The sequence below is a fragment of the Corvus cornix genome, chromosome 3 (genome assembly GCF_000738735.6).
Source record: "Corvus cornix cornix isolate S_Up_H32 chromosome 3, ASM73873v5, whole genome shotgun sequence".
Taxonomy (NCBI): Eukaryota; Metazoa; Chordata; class Aves; order Passeriformes; family Corvidae; genus Corvus; species Corvus cornix.
This window is the reverse complement of record NC_047056.1, coordinates 107,806,056-107,825,462: the sequence shown is the minus strand read 5'-3', so window position 1 is coordinate 107,825,462 and position 19,407 is coordinate 107,806,056. Positions and strand designations below refer to the sequence as shown.

General features: G+C 41.8%; 1 protein-coding gene across 4 annotated transcripts in view; it reads right to left on the bottom strand.

Moving 5' to 3' along the window:
- Positions 1-19,407, bottom strand: part of KLHL29 (kelch like family member 29) — a 392,793-nt gene that overhangs the window by 135,245 nt on the left and 238,141 nt on the right. For 3 of the 4 annotated variants that reach the window (XM_039569128.1, XM_039569131.1, XM_039569129.1), the window contains 3 exons: positions 10,323-10,436; positions 3,027-3,168; positions 1,744-2,289 (listed from right to left, as the gene is read on the bottom strand). In XM_039569128.1, coding sequence (XP_039425062.1) covers positions 1,744-2,289; positions 3,027-3,168; positions 10,323-10,436 — 802 coding nt within the window. The remainder of the gene's footprint in view (positions 1-1,743; positions 2,290-3,026; positions 3,169-10,322; positions 10,437-19,407) is intronic. The other variant, XM_039569130.1, reaches the window with a different exon arrangement.

Sequence of the window (19,407 nt, the reverse complement as noted above, 5' to 3'; positions counted from 1 at the left end):
AGGTTAATTGATGGAGGAAGAGTAAATAACAGCTGATGCTGCTGGCCCTAAGTATGCAAGGCATTTAGGAGTATTCCTAACCTCAAGTGTGCAGTCACTGATGTGCTCATTTGTCTCACTAGGTTAGTGTCACTAGGGCTCAGATATGTGATCAAATTACTGCTGTGAAAGTGGTTTAAGCTTATGTGTTTTCCCTTGTATTGTATATTTGCACGTGTCTCCAGTGACACCAAGTAATCCTTTAAATTGTGTTAATTTGATCATGCATCCGAGTACCCAGTGCAGCAAATTGGGATAGGTGGCTATGGAAAGTGGAGATGATGCCTCTTAGAAGACAGATAACTCCTATGGAGGAGAGAGACATCCAGCAGAACTCAGTCTACCAGGATTAGAGTATAAATCTCTCCCCTTTCTCCTTCTACAAAATCAATGGTTTGTAACTTATAAATGTGACCTAACAAATTGCTTTTGCAGACTTTGGGCCTTTTTTCTTATTTTTGTAAAGTGAAAGAATTAATGATACTCATAAAATTGTTGGTTAATTTTTGGCTACCTGACTGGGCCAGTATCTCTTAAAGTCCATCCAGAGAGAGCTCAAAAAGCAATTCAGAAGCTCACCATCCAGCAAGAGCCCCCATCATATTTGGGGTTTGGAGCTGAAAACTTAAAAGCAATCCAAATATTTAGTTTTAGGGAAGTACTGCTGAGATTGTATCTGAGCTCCTTTTCAAGGGAACTTTGGTAAGGGTTTACACATACCAAAGTACAATTTATGTAAAGAGCAGGAAGAGTTATTGGACTGATCATTTTTAATAGAGATTCCTTGTCTTTAATACAGAGCTACACAACAGAACTTAATAGCTTGTGGCAAATAAATAATTTACACATGGATTGTGTCTGAATACAAATGCATACATAAAATATCACAGACTTAATGAAGGTGCTGGTTTTTTAGAAAATCAATTTAATTGATTTTGCTGATAGGTCTGCATTAATATTTTCGTAAGCTCCATTTTGCTTTACCTGTACACGTGGTACCAGTTGTGATTTGTAAGGGAGGAAGGGAAAACTCTGCAAATGCAGTTGGAAACTCAGCACACAGAGCATAGGTAGTTTTGAAGTGTCTGGGGTAAGACATTCAGAAATAACACTCCACCGTGACCCAGTGGAGGGGCTCACTTACAAAGTACTCCTTGGAAAAGGTCAACCTCTCAGAACGCTCATGACTATTCAGGGTGTTTTGCAGCATTTGAGCCCAATGAAGCTGGTAATGAAGAGTTTTCCCCTTAACGCTGAATGTGTCGGGTTGTTCAGCTGCAATAAGCTTGACTTGTGTTTGGCTTGGGCTCCTACCAGAGCAGGGAGAAGACAAGGGCTGAAGAAGGTGGTCATTGTTGTGGCAGATGCACAACTGCAGCCAGGAGAACAGTGGTCGTATGGAAACATGGGGCATATTTCACAGGGAGAGGCATGGGATGATGGCTGCTTTACCCTTGGGAACACCGGCTTATCTGATGGGCCTGAAAGCTGCTTTTCACTACTTTTCACCCAGAGCTTGTCCTACCTCCTGTTGACACACTGTTTTTTATTGTCAGTAACTCACAAAAGCTCTGCATTTTAGAAAAGCGCATAGGCAGCTGCCAGGGCTGGGCTGGCGGGCCCACAGAGAGCGGTGGGGATGCCGAGGGTCAGCCGCCACCCACCCCTGCTGTGCGCCCCATGGGCCGAGCCGGCCCGCCTTACCTTTGGGGTGCCAGGGGTCCGTGAACTCGTACTTCCCCACGCCGATCGTCCGCAGCATCTGCACCCCATTGGTGTTGTCCGGGCCGCCTGCCGCCGCGTTGGGGGGCAGCGGGGCAGCCGCCTGCCCGTTGGTGGTGGGCGCGCTGCTGGGCAGGGCGGCCGAGGGCAGGGCTGGGGGCGGCGGCGGCAGCATGGGGCAGGCCAGGTGGCCATTGCCCGCCGCCCCGGGGCCCGGGTGGGCCACCGGGCCCACGCCACTCATGGAGGACATGCTGAGGGGCTGGCTGTTGGTGTACAAGGGCTGGCTCTGGAGGTTGACCACCATGTTGCTGAGGGGCTGGGAGGGCTGCGGCTGGAGCTGGTAGTGGCCTGGCATCAGTGGGAGCTGGGGGGTGACGTGCGGCGGGAGGGAGGGTGTGACTCCGATGACTGGGGCCTGGACGTTGGCGGCCGGGCTGAAGGTGGGCGGCTGTGTCATCCCGTAGGAGTGCGTGATGAGGGTGGGCTGGCTGCCCGCTGCCACTGTGGTGACCCAGGGCGCTGCACCTGTGGCATGAAGGAAGGGTGGCAATGGTGGTGGGCTCGGCATGGGCGAGAACAGACATCAACACCCTCATCCTTCCCCTCCCGCACCCGCGGATGACGCCCACACGCCCCGCTGCATAATACTAAAGCAGTTCGGGATCTGGAGCCGTTCCCAAGCAGTAAGTGCATAAAATTGCTGCAGCGATGTGAGTGCAATTGTTAAAATACTCGTCAGGTGACATGCGGCATGTTTGCGGTTTTATGTATTTTGCACTTTATGCAGCTTAAGTGCACGCTTCCAAGAAAATTAACCTCTTTCCCTGCTGCGCTTTCACGGCTCCCTGACAAACACTCTGTGTGTATAATAATGGTGCTCCAGCCACTACAAAGACATTGTAATTAGACGTCTGGCTCAGTAGCACAATGTATGATATGTGTCTGGAAGCTGGAAATCATTTCAGGTAGTTCTGGACATAAAAGAAGTCTTAAAGTATTACAGAGTGCCTTTTCCCCTAGTGAAGGCAGAGAAGGAGAAAAAAAAAACCCGCTCTAATGAACTTGCAGCATCTTAATACATTCATATCAGCCCTGGCATAGAAGAAACTTGAGGGGTCTTTACAATGAGGGAAAACCCCTGCTAAAGAATAAAGAAAGGGCTCACAATGAAGTCTTATTTACAGAGGTAAGTGGAGATAGTGCATTGAATTTGCTTTGAACGATTTTCCCTGCTAGAATTTCAAATAAGATTAGAGACATACCTGGGTTTTCATTCTCCCTCATCTGTTTAGATGGCGGCTCATCAGTGTCCCAGGGCGTGGACTGATTGATGGGTGTCTGTCCCCACCTGACACTTGTTGCAAGTCCTTGAGGCTGATTTTCAGTCTTGGAAATGCAAGGTGTCTACCAGAGGAAAGAAAAATAGAGAATAAAAATGTTTTGACTACTGGGATTAATTACGGTTCCTCATAACTAGTAGCTTGCTTGTTTGTTACAGTCCGAGAGGATATCCTAAGATCTTTAAGTATCATTCATTTGGGGGTTGGACTACATGATCTCCAGAGGTCCCTTCCAACCCTAACAGTTCTCTGATTCTGTGATTGTCCTCCAGGCTTGCATGACATGTCCGTATGGAAATAGAATATATTTGAAAAAAATTCTTCTGGAAATTTAATACAGCCACCGTAAAAAAAAAAAAAAAAAGAATCCACAACAAACTAATATTTTCAGAAATAAGTCGCATCATTTTCCATGAAAATAAAAAACCCCAACAGAACACAACCCAGATATGGTAATATCCACTCAGTGGCAGCTACATAAAATAGGACAATCTTCTGTTTGCTCAATCTCTTCCAAAAATAGTGAGTTTTGTTTAGCAGGAGGCAGAACAAGAGAGACTTATTTACAACTGTAGGACAAATTACTATAGAACAGTAAAGAGAAGTCTTCGTATTTACTATCTGTCAACCCTTAAAATTGAATGCCAATAAAAAAAAGCAGCATAACATCACTGGCTGCTAAAGTGGGTATGTTGGCAGGTCTTCAGAGAGGTTAAAATAACTGTAAAGTAGGGGCTGAATAATCATCAAAGCAGACATGATCTGAAAGAGATCTCTTGATGAAGAAACTATCACATGGATTTAAATGCTACACCAGACCCCTGCTGCAATTTTAGGGGACCTTCCCAAACAATCATGCCTTTGCTGAGAAAAGGCTTGTAGAAAACAAGGGTGCTCCAATAGGTCTCATTTATTTAAGTCTGCTGCGTATTTCATTGCTGGAAGATTAAAAGTTTTTTGTTTTGTTTTGTTTTTACTGGTGTCAGAACCTCTAAACCAAGCAAACGGAACCAGCTGCCTATTGCTGAATGAGTATTAAAGAGTGAAGCCATAAAGAACAGGAGACCAGTCTGAGCGATTGCTTGTTTGCCTCACATCTGGGAAGTAATTTAGCTCAGAGATGGGGGTACAGCAGCTCCATAAATGCCCTGGGTCACATTGCACCAATGAAATCTCTGTCAACACCAGCAGCCTATTCACCCATCACCAAGTACCTCAATCACCCCATGAAAGGAAGTCATTAGCAGACCCATTTATGCCCTCTGCAGATACATGCACACCTTCCCCAAGCCAATCAGTCATTCCTCCTGTCTTTATATCCACCGGAGGAGCCTGCTTCCTCCTGCCCTCCCTTCTTCCCCACCAGCACCTCCGCTAGCACCTGCCCTGCTCCAATGTTCCCTCCTTCACCCAAGGGCCCCTGAAATCTCCTGACACCCACCCCCTTTTCTACCTGAGCATTATCCTTGGTGGGCTCTTGGAGTCAGGAGTTGTGTGTGCAGACCTTGACAGAGGACATGGGTTTTGCTGCGCTGCTCTCTTTGCTCACAGAAGCTACAATGGGAATATTTCCCCCACTAGAAATGCTATACTTTGTTAAAAGCAGATGTTCACAAGGAAATGTTATTCTTAACATCTTTTTTCCTATGATTGTTATTTTTTAAAACTCATCAGTTTAATTCTTTTCTATAGTTTGGGGGTTGTGGTTTTGGGTTTTTTTAATGTCATTTCTCCGGATTTTTTTTCTATTCTAATTGCACCAAGGACAATGATATTCTGGTCTTAGATTCACATTTACTTCTGTCCCCACCATTTCAACTACCTCTATAACTTTTGCAATTGATATAAAAATGAGTCAGAAAAGACATAAAGAGAGGACATGCAGACAGTCAAGAGCTTCAAGAGCTTTGCTCTATTCATGGTGAAGAAAGGGCAGGAGGGGAAGAAATAAGTCTCAGTTTTGAAATGCTTTCTATTTATAAATTGTCCTGAGAAAATGATTATTCTGAATACCTTTAGCTTTTACATTATACAGGGTCTTTGACACAGGAGGATATAACGCTGCTGGTGGTTTACCAGTTCCTGTTAGCAGTATCCATTTGGATCTAGCTAAACTGTTTAACAGCAGCCAAAGCACTCTGCAGTAGAAAAATAAATAAATAAAAGAACCATCAACATTCTCTGCCTATATATCAGCTAAAATACTTCCCCCAGAAACACCAGTATTTATTCTAAAGTAAAGCTTTAAAAAAACATAAATGCAATATAGAGAGATGGGCATTTTTAGGAACCTAAAGGAGGATTCATGACTCAAATCATGCTCTGTGTGTTCCACATGTGCATCTGTGCGTTGCATTCTTTGTTGTATGAACCGGGTTTTACCAGTGGGTTTGAAATACACACTTCTCGTTATTGTGTGGCATTGTCAAGACAGGCAGCATCTTGTTTAACTTTGTTACATCCCCAAGCTCCTTTAAAACGGTGTTGATCTAAAATAAGAAAAAAAAAATAGTCCTCTACCTTAAATAATTCAGAACCACACACACATGCTACAATTTTAGAAGAACCCTTTATGTTTTGTCCAGAATGGGTAAAGAAGGGAGTACGTGATACAGCTCTCCTAAATCCTATAAAAATCCAGTTGCCTATTTTGGAACTTGTTTTCCAAAAAACCTAGAGCACCAGACCAGACACGTGTGAAAGTGGTAGAGTCTGCAGTCAAATCTAGATCTAAATTCCTTACTTTAAGCATTAAAAAAAGAGGAAGGAGGTTATCAGGTTTGCTATCAATAAACAATTCTCCTTCACTTTCACTAAATACCAGACCTTTCACTAAACATGCTCACAAACACTGCTTCTTAGAGGCTCAGTGGATTTAAATGCACAAATCCAGTAGGTTGCTTTCAAACTGTACTCCTGAACTTGTGTTTGTTTGATCAGAAAGTGCTTGAGATCAGCTGGTATTGAATCATGACACACGTCCATGAAACACAGACAGTAATGGTGGTGGAAACAGAGAAACAGCTTACTGAACTTCCTTTTAAAATGTATACATACTTCTGGTCTCTGATCTAATTTATGCTTTATTTTTCTTAATACATGAAGGGTTACATTACAAGTGTTACATGTCTCTGATCTGATTGCAGCAATTACCCATTTGTGTCTCTGGAAAGCGAAATTATTTCCAGCATTATCAAACAAAGGAACTTTCTATCCATTCACTCAGGCCCATGACAGTGCTCTATTTGATGCTTTTAATGTACAACACAAATGACCAAAAATGGCCTGTATTATGCTAGTTGTGCAGGGGGAAGAGCTGTGTTCCATTAGTGATCGACAGACTTCACAGAAACTAATTGTACTATGTTACACTTTTATCTTTAGCTTTCATGTCAGATGCTTGTTTGAATTAAACATGGAACACATGAAAAGACCAAAAGGTTTCTAAAAGGTCTGTTGAAGCCTGGCTAGTCAACAGCAACATTGGCTAGTTAATTGCCTGAAATTCCTGGCAGACTACAAAGACTACTTAAGGAAGCATCAGCATCTTTCTAGCACCTGTAAAATGTTCAATTTGTGCTCTTTGTCATGGATAGACTACCCCAAAACCAAATCTGAGCATTTTTTACCTCTTTAGTTTGAAGCCACCATTAAGAATCAATAAAATCTTCAGCTGAAGTCTGCATTTCACCACCTGCCACTTTGAACTCCAGCAGGGAGCAGTCTCCCAGTTTTAAGGAAATTAACCACAACACAGATTTACAGGCCGAAGAGAGAAAGACGGAACAATTCTGGAATTACATGAGACTAACACAGTCAGGTTGCCAGACTGTCAATTTTTTGTAGCTCAAGAAGTCATAATTGTTGTACAGCTGGCCCACTGAACCTTATTATATTAACACATTAAAACTTTCAGATTCATGGGGCTTTTCAGGATATCCACAAGGAAGTCTATCAGTTCACACCCATCAGCTGGTGCTAAAGATTGGGAATTACTGATTCGGTCTATACAGCATCAGTTTACATGGCTACTATTAGGTGTTGAGGAAGCATAGCTACAACGAGGTCAGACTTTAAGGCCTAAGCTTTACAAATCTTTAATGAAACGAGACCTAAACTTTTAGTAAGACCTTCTTTACAACAATGGAAACATAAAACCTATTGTACTACTTACAGCATCAAAGAGTATGTTAGTGATCTTAAAAACCCCAACACAACAACTACAAAAATCCAACAACAAAAATTCCAGTACAATCTTCCCCAGGCTCAACACAATCAAGCACTTCCTGGGAGGTCCTTATAAACACACTCGAGCATCTTCCCCAAAGCTTGTGGAACCACTGACATACATCCTGCTATGGCTCAGAGTGCTAAGACCTATTCTAACAGTTTCATGAGCAAAAAAGAACTAATCTGGAAAGAGGGATACTATTTGTGATTCCCAGCAATAAAAATTGTTTTACTAAGACCTTCATTTAAAGTGATGGATGAGAAGTAGCGAATCTCTGTTCCAATTTTCCAAAAGAGATTGGGAATGGCAGCTTAATACCAAGATAATGTATCCAATATGCAACACAGTCTATTTTCTCTCTCCATTGAAAATAAAAAGGTTAAGATGCATGCATGCACAGAGGCAAACATTCCCTCCCACAGATTTAGGTTTTATGGCCTGTCATGGGTAAAAGCAACTTCAGTTTAATGAGGGAGTTCCTTTTAAAGCTGTTCTCTATGCCTCTAACTGGTAATGACTGGTGGCCCTGGTTAGGTTTAAAGTCTGAATGTATCTGATGCTCTAAAAAGTTTAGTGGTCTCTGCACCAAAGAGTTTATGGCCTAATTTGTAGTTCACACTGTTAAATATTGCATGAAACAGATATTGTGTGCATGAAACACGCATGTAAAATCTGAACTGTACAGGGATAAATCTTCGTCTGGAGTAAATTCCTATATGGCGCTGGACAGGACCCAAATATATTTCTGAGTTTAGTCCATGGCCAAAGAAGCTCTTAAGGACAGAAGCAGAGCTTTTAAAGATGCAGTGATGATAGCAATATCTCCATAGCACTGGCTGTGTGGCTGGGCTACAGAAATTAAACTACTGTTTTAAGAGATGGATGTACTGTAATGTATTAAAAACCTAAGAGATATTGACAAGCCAGTGTGCAAGAGGAACAGAAAGAACAGTCCTGCAGTAAAACCTCACTCAAGAACTTGCTCATGGGTGGAGATAAGAACTCATCTACCTTACAGTTCCCATCACCAGGCAATTCTGCAATGACACAGCGTTGTTTTTCTCTTCCCAAAACTAATGTGGGAGCCACAAGAAAGAGAGTAATACAGTTAACTCATAGGAAAAATGTTACTACCCTGCATAAAAGACAAAAGAAGTCTTAGTTCCCTCTTGAACAGAGAGAATAATTCAATATTTAAACTCCATAAACACCATCCAGCAAGAAGCCACCAGTTAGTGTGAGCTCCGGAGCACTATGGCACAGCCTGCAGACACACGGCTTAGCAGTGGGGTAAAGTCTGCACCTGCTCTTGCTTTGCAGAGGATTTAAGAACATCCCCACTTCGAGGTTAATGACACAGGCTTGGAGACCCCCAGGTGGGCCCACATCCCTGTGTTGGATGCACTCCACCCCTTAAACAAACTGTGGTAGTTTGGTACAGGCTGCGAAGGAAGTAAAGGTCTGATCCATGTCCAGGCCAAGAACTTCTCTAGTTTCAACTTGTTCTCTGAAAAACCATGAAGGAAACAGTGACACAAGTGAGCATCGATGCACATGAGCTTGGAACACTGATCATGTGATTAACACATGAATAGCTGGTGGCTTTTTCAAGACTCATTAATCAAGGAGCAAAGAAATTTGCAGATACAAGGAGACTCATGCACACCTTTTCCATTGCATGCAATTTGACTATAAGCCAACCACTTTATTCCATATATACGACAGCCTAAGTGAGCCTTCTTGAGCTCTTCTGGCCAGGCAGCCTGATTGTTCGGTGGTGATCTCTCCTTGAGCTGGGACACCTCTCAAGGAGGCTCCTTGACACAGAGAGACCTTTAACTAACGGCAGATCTGTCAGGAACCTAAATTAATACTAATGAAATATTACTAATTCATGTAGCTGCTCAATATTAATTATTATAAACTTACTATAGATAATTCCATTAGATATACCCATTGTCCAAGTCTGAGACTAAGATTGGACCTAACTGCACCAAGGCTCCATAAGGAGTTTAGAAAGCAAGCGGGTCCACTCTGAACCTTGTGACTCAACAGGAGGCTCTTCCTCACTCTTTGTATTTCTTTCATTAGATATAGACCTTTGTCTAAGTCTGAGACTCAGAATGTTTTGCACAGAGACCAAGGATGCAAAATGGTAAGGAAGACTCTCCCAATGGGTCATGAGGTACAGAGTGGTGGAACTTGGGTGCAGCCAGGTGCAATCTAACTTGATTCTAACTCAGTTTGCATCTGTGCACTTCTTTCATGCAGTAATTAGTAAGGTGAACCTCACCATCAAACTTATTTAACCTTTGTAAACCACTGTTAAACTTTTTAAAATTCCACTGAACTCACTGAACTAACTCAGTGAAACACATTGCTGCTTCTCTCTCGAGTGAGGTGCATTCCACCCATTCACAGGAGTCCCAGACCAGCACAGCATCAGTACCTTTACCCAGCTGTGATCCTGGCTCCATGCAGAGCAGAGCTTCTCACTACCCAGTCTGTGAGCTGATAAGAAGGCACAGGTATGAGCATGTCCAGCTTCTTCCCACCACCAAAATCAACCCCAGCTTTCCTGGACTGAGCCTTGGCTACTCTCATAAATAAGACAGCCCAAACTCCCAAGCTTTGACAATGCAGTGGAAGATAACTCTAAACGGGGAAAGGGTCAACTGCTTCTGTCTCATTAACCCTTTCTAAGGCTCATCATCCACATTAGGTGCAGGTTAATGAAGGAAAGAGAAGGAATGAGATTATGGAAAAGGAGACAGAAAGAAGGGATAGAAAAAGGTTGTGAATTGACTACAGGTGGTATCTATTTCTTTCTGGTGGCTGACTGCCCAGTACAACCACTGCTCTCACACCAGTGCTCCAGTCATTAGCTAGGAATGAATGCAGGACCATGGAATGACAAGAAGTGCTTCACAAATGCTACTTTGTATTCCGTCTTGGCAAATTGCACCAGCAGAGGCTCAGGTACTCACCCAGCTGCCTTCATTTCTCAGCGAGAACATCAGGGAACGGAGCTGAGGTATCGAACCAAGGTCCCGGCTGCGACACTTGCTGCTCCAGGACACCAGGGACATCAGCGCACGACACTGGGTTCGAGCACAGAAGCCCCACTTTAGCCTGAGCAGAACCTCCTCTGCTAACACGGTCTGCATGCAGATCAACCCCAAATCAGAGCAAAGCTACGAATGCAAAATCATCTCACGACGGAGGAGAAAACACGCGGCATCGGGAACAACGCGACAGCTACAGAGAACATGCACTGCGCAATGCGAGAGGGCTCTCAGAGATCCTGCAGGCATCCCATGGCACGGGCAGATAAATACAGTCCATCGTAAGTGCTTTTGTCAGAGGGCTTAAGGAAATATGGGCAATAATGGAGTAAGTGCTTGTCAGACCAGAATCCCAAGGGTGCACAAAGAATGTTGCCCTTGTGTACTGGCAAAGCTATTGAAGAACAAGCTAAAGGCAGACTTCTTGAAAACTAAACATCTATCTTGAATGCAAATACTGGCCATTGCTAGGTTCAGAAGTCACTCCATATGGCATTTTCATGCCAAATTTCCCATGGAATTCTTTTAATTATCCAAACAGGACCCCAAATTTCATTCTGGATCAGGGCTGAAGCATTAGAAAGAGAGGAATACTTAGGAAGTAAAAGGCTCCAATCCCAGTATTAAGTTACTGCTATAAAAGTTCCTTTTTGTTGTATTGGATGCCGACATTTTACATTCAAGCCCTCTGAACTCAATGTTTCAATTGTAGTACACACTCCGTGGCAGGAAAGTGCATGTTCTCTGCCTACACAGCAGGCACATAAAAAGAAAGGGGAAAAAAAAGAAAACCAATATAAGCCTGTGAGTGTTGAACAGTGCTGTGTGATATTACTGATTTATTAAGTTGGCTTGATCAATAAGGCTATCATCAAGGGCACATTTAGTTTGCACATAAATTTCACTTTCTAACAAGCACTTTTGTGTGCTCACTTTATTTTCCATAATCTGATCCAGGTCTCAGGAAGCTTTCTTTAAGGGAGAACAGAGAATTCTTTTTCTAAAAAAAGGATCAAAGTATACTCAGTCAACTCTCAAACAAAAGGACAGTCAGTACTGTAGAAACAGCATGCTTACCTTTCACAGCACAAAGAAAAATAAGCCTATAGGTCTGGATTTATCACTGCCTTAAGTTCATCAACATCAATTGAGCTATTAAATCGTGGCTGAATTTGGCTCACAGCAATTAAAAAATTTCAACTTTCTCTGAATGACTTCCATCAGTAACATGCTAATTTAATGCATAATTTAAACTCTGCTGTCCTTTAATTCAGCATTTGTAAATAATTAAAAAAGAACTAAAAATCCTTTTGCATTTATAAAGATGACCCCTTCCCTCTTTTTCTACTGCAAAACAAAAATGACTTTTCAATCAAGAATTTATTTATTCTTTATATCTGAAAGTAAAAGCCATCGAAAAGATGAGAAACTGATTTACAAGATAAAACAATTAGCTCTGGGATATGTACATTAAGACTAATAAATTTCACATCATATTTTAAGGAGTGGAGGAGGAATCCCAGATATATTAGACTTTATTCAAATTCTACTGAAATGTTCAATTAAGACTGTCTTATGAAGGTAAGTTATGCAGTCACTAAAATGCAGATGTGAAAAACAGCATTAGAGTGCTATTTCTCTCAGAGACTATACACTTTAATATCCATCCCTTTTTCTACACCCAAGATAACATCTAAAATCTGGGTATTCCTGTAATTGCACTGGTCTTGTTAAAATTTTTGGTTGTGTAGGAGAAACACAAATGTATTCCACAGTAAAAATACTACAATAATATACTGCGTTCCCTTTTATCCCAAAATCAAGTATCTCAATGATTCTTATTAAAACCTTTTTTCCTCTTCTATTAAAACCATTTTCTCTGTGCAGACAGATGAAAATGCCTTTTAAGACTCAAACAAGTTTGTGCAAAACCAGCTCAAACCCATCAATCTCCTAGCTGGTTCCTAAAAGAAGGTAAACATTCCCCAAGCTGTTCTGACCAGACGTGACTGGCAGATCCTTTTTGGGAAGGAGGTCTCCAGATACAACCCTGTTTCCATTCAGATTCAGAGCTTTAATAACACAAGAAGTTCAGTGCAGGATCAGTCAGTGAGGCAGTCATTTACAGTAGAGTGCTAATATATGGTTTTGCTGGAAACACAGTCACTGTTTTCTCCAATTTTTCTGCTCTGTAGGTTTTACATCAAAGCATTCTTGCTTGTTTTGTTTCCACATCTCCATGCTACCAGTAGGAAGCTGCCCAGTCCTCCTGTTTTCCTTCAGCAGAACGGATTCGTAGACTAGCATGACTGCCTCAGGTGCCTCAACCACCATCCTTCTAAAAGATTTATGGCAAACATTGCATCCCAAGATATAAATCTACCAAATGGCTATTAGACATACTTTGCTGTCCACAGCCACATGATTTAAAGCAAAACTGATAATGGTATAGCTTGGGCTAGTGTTAGTAGTATGCCTGTCAGAATTGTGCTACATTGCCACACATTTTTTCCAGACACCTCATTCTGATTTTGGGTGTGAATCCTTCAGTATTACTCTTTTCATGGCAACTCATGATGCTAAACAGTCCTCTGTCACCCAAGGATAAATGGGTACTATAACGATTAAGCTCTACTTACATTTCCTTCACTGCTTTACATTCCTTTACTTTTTATTCTTTTAAGATTGAATTCTTCTAGGCATCCAGTTTGAACCACTGGACTAACTAAGAAGAGGAAATCCAGCAAGGTTGGGGAGTTTTGCCAAAGACTTCTCTGTTTTGGAAAATCCCTTGTTATGTATCTTTTAAAGAAAATTCATGTTACAAAAAGCATAAAACCTCACACTCTCTTTGCTCCCAGGAAGTTAACACAAAGTAAAACCACCTCTAAAAATAATCTCCCACTCAAGAAACTTCAAGGTGACAGGGAGAGAGAGAGGGGGGGTTATTGTAAGCACTAAATAACACAGGTTGGTTCTGTAAGCCATGAAGGGAAGGACAAGCTAAAATTAAATGACCTTTGGTAGGGATACCTCACCTACAACAGCCAGTTGTTACCCGATCTTCCTAATTCTTCTCCTCTGCTGTTGCAGGTCATGGTCCATCAGAAGCTGCTATGCCTTCTAGGATGGGTGCAGGGCACACAGTGTCCTTGTGTCCTCCCAGGGTGAACTGCCAGGCATGTCAGCCTGGGTCATTGCAGGTAATACCCCTTAAGAGGCGGCATGTCCCCTGCTGAACCTGCTGTGCCTTTCAGAAGAGGCAAGGGGAGTTCTAGCTGTTCTTGTGCAACCATTGCCTCCAGAAGACAAACTGAGCCTTGGTTTGTTGTAATAAAGCTTCAGTTATAACACAAATCTATAAATATCTAACAGTGCAGATCAAAATGGCCGGCTCTGGTCACAAGTATTGATCAGCATGAGAGAAGAAGCAAAATGGGGCCACAGACCTACTCCAAAAAAAATCCAAGAAGGATGCTTTCCACACAACAGATAGAGATCAAAATAATCTTTGTTGTGAATCCAAAATTCCTTTCCACCTATGGCACAGTTTTTGGAGTGACTGTTAGCTTCAGACAAGCTCTGATTATACCAGCTTATCCACATGTTATTAGAACAAAGCACAGAGACATATCTTGTTTATTATGCTTATCGATGATTCTGTGCCAAATTCAAACACTGATCACATGTTGAGTTTCTTAAAATCACTGAGTTAGCAAGAAAGTTGAGCCATTAAGCAAGATCTTCCACCAAGCACACCTGTCTCAGAAAGGGTAACTGAGTTTGTGACATTAAGATGCTTTGAGAGGAGATATAAAGCTGGACTGAATGATAACTGTAGGTCCCTTCCCAGTGAACTACTTCCATTCCATTCCATTCCATTCCATTCCATTCCATTCCATTCCATTCCATTCCATTCATTAAATAAGCATATGTATATAGATGTGTATGTATCTCTTCCCCTTTCTAGTACTGAGCTGTGGATGTTACAAAATGTTCATCTTCTAAAAGTAGTCCAAGCTTCATGTACTGGGGAAGAAAAACAAGAGGTAAAAGCTAACAGACCTGCTGAGGGCCTGCTTTTCTAATGCTGCATTTGATTAATTATATAATTTATTTTCAATGACTGGTTCAGTCAATTCTGATCAAATTAACAAAGACAATGATCAGAAATACCAGACTAAAACACAATACAAATTATTTGGTTCCAGGGGATCCAATCAAAGGAAACAGGATTAAATTAACCAGTGATCAGATTAAGGAGAAGTTGCTGTATAAAGTCAGAAATGTATTAGTACTTCAGGCCATTTGCTGTGTCTGTAGGTTGCTATTTCCCTCTCTTCCTAGAGTTCTCAATAAGCTTTAAACAAAATTGAGTTTTCTGGGTATTACAAAGTGGAAGAAATAATAATAATAATAATAATAATAATAATAATAATAATAATAATAATGCCATTACTATTATTTCACAGTACCACAGTATGTGGGGCTCTGCCACAGTAGGCACCCTCTAAAGAAAAATACATCCCCATACATCCTCCTTCCCCAGCAGTCTGTACCTCAAGGAGTTTACAGTCTATGTGCACTACACAGAGATCAAAAGGTGACAGAATATCAGGATACAATCAAAAAGACAGAAAAACCCATTTAATTCTACAACGTTAGTAAAGCACAGAGATGAAAAATCTACTGTTCAACAAGGAGTGTTAATGAAAGTTGCCAGTGATATAGCTGAAAATGTAGTTCTTACCTAAAAATGAAAGTAAATACAGGTACCACAGGAGAAGTACTTCTATTTGCTATGTACTAAGCTAAATCTCAAGTAGCTGACAAGGTCCTACAGCACTGAACAGAGATTTACCTTCAAATGCCTTGGGCTCATGCTGGTTCAACTGGACCCATCAGTGACCAGCGGCAAAGGGACTTTGTGTCTGATGTGAGGAAAAAGAAAGGCTGGGGACATCAGGAGCCAGCTCATTTGGAAGTAATTGGGGAAACATAAATGCTGAGTTAGATTGAAACCAAACTCAATTCCTGCCCTCTTTTTGTGCTAAGAGATTCATTTAAAAGATAAATGAGGGATGTGGAGAGGTACTCCCTAAGGACTGTTAATAAAGCTACTTTAGAATGCTGGCACGCTGTTCTGCTTGTGAATCCTGGCCCCACATGCTACATGGGATAAGGAAGGACACTGGCCTGGATGTGCCGCTCACATGGCAGCAGTACTCAGCAGCACAGTGAGAGAAGAAACCGACACTGCCACTGATCCCACTGTGCACACTGGGGGCTAAAGCAGAGGGTTTACCCAGCTTTCCAAAACGGTAAGAAAAAGAGCTGCTGTAACCTCAACAGAAGCCAATGCATGTGTAAGCAGGTCAGATCCAAATCAACAAATCCAAATCTTTGTCTCTTATGAAGCATTCAGGAGCTGTACAGGAAGACTCCCCCACTATCACTTGGTACAGTGTCACTTCCATCTCTAGGTATGCTCTGTTGGTAACTGCCAGCAGACAACACGCCCATCCTGTCATCCAAGAGGGCACTTGTGATCACCCCCGGACTTTCCTTGCATGCAGGGAACAGGCCAAGCTAAGTGTTGTGGTGAGTGGTAGCTGACCTCTGGAGCGTAAGATGGTCTTTGTCCCGAATGAAACCACCGGAGACAAGAGGCAACCACTGCTGGTCAGCAAGGCTGATGTTCACCCATGGGACCTGGTTTGTATGACCATGACCCTGTGGCCTTTCCTTGCAGCTCACTGTTTGCACCAGGTATTGATGCTGAAGGACTGTCCTTGCAAGACTGAACACTTGATGAGCTGCTTTTCTTACTGAGCTTGAGAAGGTATTTAGAGAAACATCCATCTCTCCCTTCCCACAACTTAAAGACTTAATATTTTATCTTTGTTTTCAGCTATGACAATGAGTAAATTTTAAAGCATCAGCTCTTCTCAGCCAAAAGACATTTGGCACTATGATTAAGAATGTATTATTTTGTCTCTTCTGCCCCCTTAAAGAGTAACTTATTTGTATGTACAGGCTTTTTCTCACGCTCTGCCTTACTACATTCTTTTTTCAATCTCATTGCAATTTTTTTCATGAGTATTCTAAGTTTCATTTTCTTACTTTATTTTCCCCATGTCTCTATCTCTCTCTTCACCCTTTCTATCACGCTCTCTCCTAAGTGAAATGAGAACCCAATTATATTCCTGTTAGAACTGAACTTTCAAATCCATCATGTGCTAGTGGGCTCAAAATTAGGCAAATAAATTCCCTCAACCCTACAAATGAAATTGAGTCATTGCATATGTTCTTTTAAGAGCACAAAGATGTCAAGTATTCACCCAGCTGTCACAAAATATGATGAGCAGGCTCTTTGAATTCATATACATTTTCTAAATCATTTGTCAGATTTAACAATAATGCTAATGGATCCAAAAGTAAATTCTAATCTATCCTAAATATCTGGTTATTATTTGTATTACAGTAGGACTCCGAATTGTCAGTTGAGAATCAGGGCACAATCTCTATGCATTTCACGCACAAAGATACTTTGGATGATGTACAGGTATTATTTTGCACTTTTTCAAGTTTTATCTCATTATTTTAACCAACAGCCTCCTCATAGGTGTACTCAATTTCATTTAAGAACAAAAGTGCCAGCAGCTTGTAAGTATCACTACCTAATGTGTCGGCTGTTGAAACCCGGGTCTTACATTTGGTAAAGCCAGCAACTGTCTCCCAAAAGCAGAATTTGAAGGCAAAATCTTTCACACAGGTCAGGCGTTGCTCACGTTTCGTTTTGGTCAAAGCTCATGATGAAAAGAGAGCAGAGCCAGATCAGCCTCAGCACAAGGATGGGCACCTGCAGAGAGCTGCTGATGCCAGCAGGTTGGACATTTCACAGCGCACCTGTACCTGGTCTGTGTGGGGCCAGCACCTCCCAAACATGTAGGACTCGCTGCCCTGGCATTGAACACTGGTACAGGACTTCTCCAGGGGCCAACTCAACACACTCAGGGAATCTGTGATGGGGTGAACATATCCTGGGAGTTGTTCTCTACGTACTACCCTGGCTGCTTTTCTAAAAACCTATTAGGGCACTGCTTTAAGCAGGAGGGCAGCAGATCCTGGCTGTCAGTGATAATCCACTACCAAAATCAATATGGTTGGCAAGCTTGCTTCACAGATTTACGATCAAAGAGCTCATTTCCCAAGAATGTGCTGTCATTCCCGTTGTCTTGGCCCAATTTCAACTCCAGTAATTACATTTTTGCCTGCCTAATATTCCCCTCTCGCTTTGAGGAGATGCGGGAGCCCTCTCATCCAGTCCCATGTTGTTTCACTGCATCATGGCCACATTTCAGCATCAAGCTGGACACGTGGAAACAGCTTTCCCTGATCACATTTTATACAGCAGTTGCTGCCTAAAAAGCTTTGTAATTCTTAAAGAGGTGAAAAGTGTAAGATACTCTTGTTTCTGTTACTTAAAAATGATTTATTTGCCTCTGGAACTAGTCATCTAGAGACATATTTTAATTTCCTTCTCTTTCATGAGTAAATTTGTACATTGAAATTATTTACCAAAGGTTGAACGAGGTAGGTCTCGGTTTTATTTTCGTTTTTTTTTTTTAGATTTCATTACTAAAAGTAAAATAGCTATAAAATGTGACTCTCTACAGCTTTTCAACACCAAGCTTGAGGGAGTTCAAGCCCTTTCAGAACTAGCCAGGAGAGCTAACTCCACTGGTGAACTAAAAATCTGTCCTTCTCAGTGGAATAAAATTCCGGTTTACAGCTGCATAGGGCATAAAACAGGAGGTTTAAACTTGTGACATTTCATGTCTGGAAAAGCTGTCACACACCCAGCACAGCATCTTACCTCGAGCTCTAAGCCCAGGGACATCAGTAGCATTATCTGAACTGAAAGAGTACCAGAGGGAAAGAATGGTGTATCTAAAACACTTTTAAAACCTCCCAAAATCTTTCCTGTATTCAGAAAACAGGCGTTTCCCCGATGGGAAGAGAGCTCTATTTCCAGCTGTATGTGTTTGCAATCTTACTTCTCAGAAAACATCTTGGTAGTGCTCAACTGACCGACTCCTGCCCCTTGGAATTTTTCTTGGAGAAGATCTCTGAACCCAGAGAGTGAGAGAAAGCACTGGGGTTTTATTTAAAAAAATATTTTAAAGACTAAGCAACTGTTGGAAGCTGCTCTGAGCCAAAAACTGGTCAGATCAGTGCTGTAAACATGGCTTTGTGGGAAAAGGAAGATGTGCTACATACAAGTCATCATCAGTCGCTTTCGTCTGTATTCCCTGCACTCCTCTGCCTTCCCAAAGGGACCATTTGGAGTGTTTAAACAACTGCACTTTTAAATAGACACCCTTAAGCATATTTTGCATTAAAATGTAAAAAAATGCCAAACAAAGCAAGCCCAGCAAAAAATAAAAACCAGAGAAGTATGCATATGAGAAAAGACTAATAAAGTACGAGTGCATTCATGTATTCTGGAGCATTTGCATGTGTCAGAGGGAGCGGAAGGGAGGTGAGCAGATGATGAGAAAACAAGAGATGAAACACAAAGTGACAGAAAAAAAGCACCAGTTTGCGAAAAAAAGAAGCACAGAAGGAAAAGGTTGTCTTGCAGATAGGCAAACCCTCTGTGTGCAACATGGGGGGAATTTTTTAACACTGAGCTTTTATCCACTAGCATCAACAGGGCTATTATAACTAACTTGGTAAGATCTAAGGGTGGCAGCTAAACAGTGTAATACAGGTACCTAATTTTGGTGTCATGCCTACTTCTCTCTGTCGGCTCTGTTAGAAGCTGGAGTCTGGCAGCCCTGGATAACAAGTGGTCTAAATTACTCATCACTCTCCAGATGGTAGGAGCCATTGTAAACTCTCTGACTATGCCCCCGTGTGCACTGCAGCAGAACCAGAGGGAAAAAGGGAAAAAAATGACAAAGAACATCATCCAGCTATATTACAAGCAGAAGAAATAAAT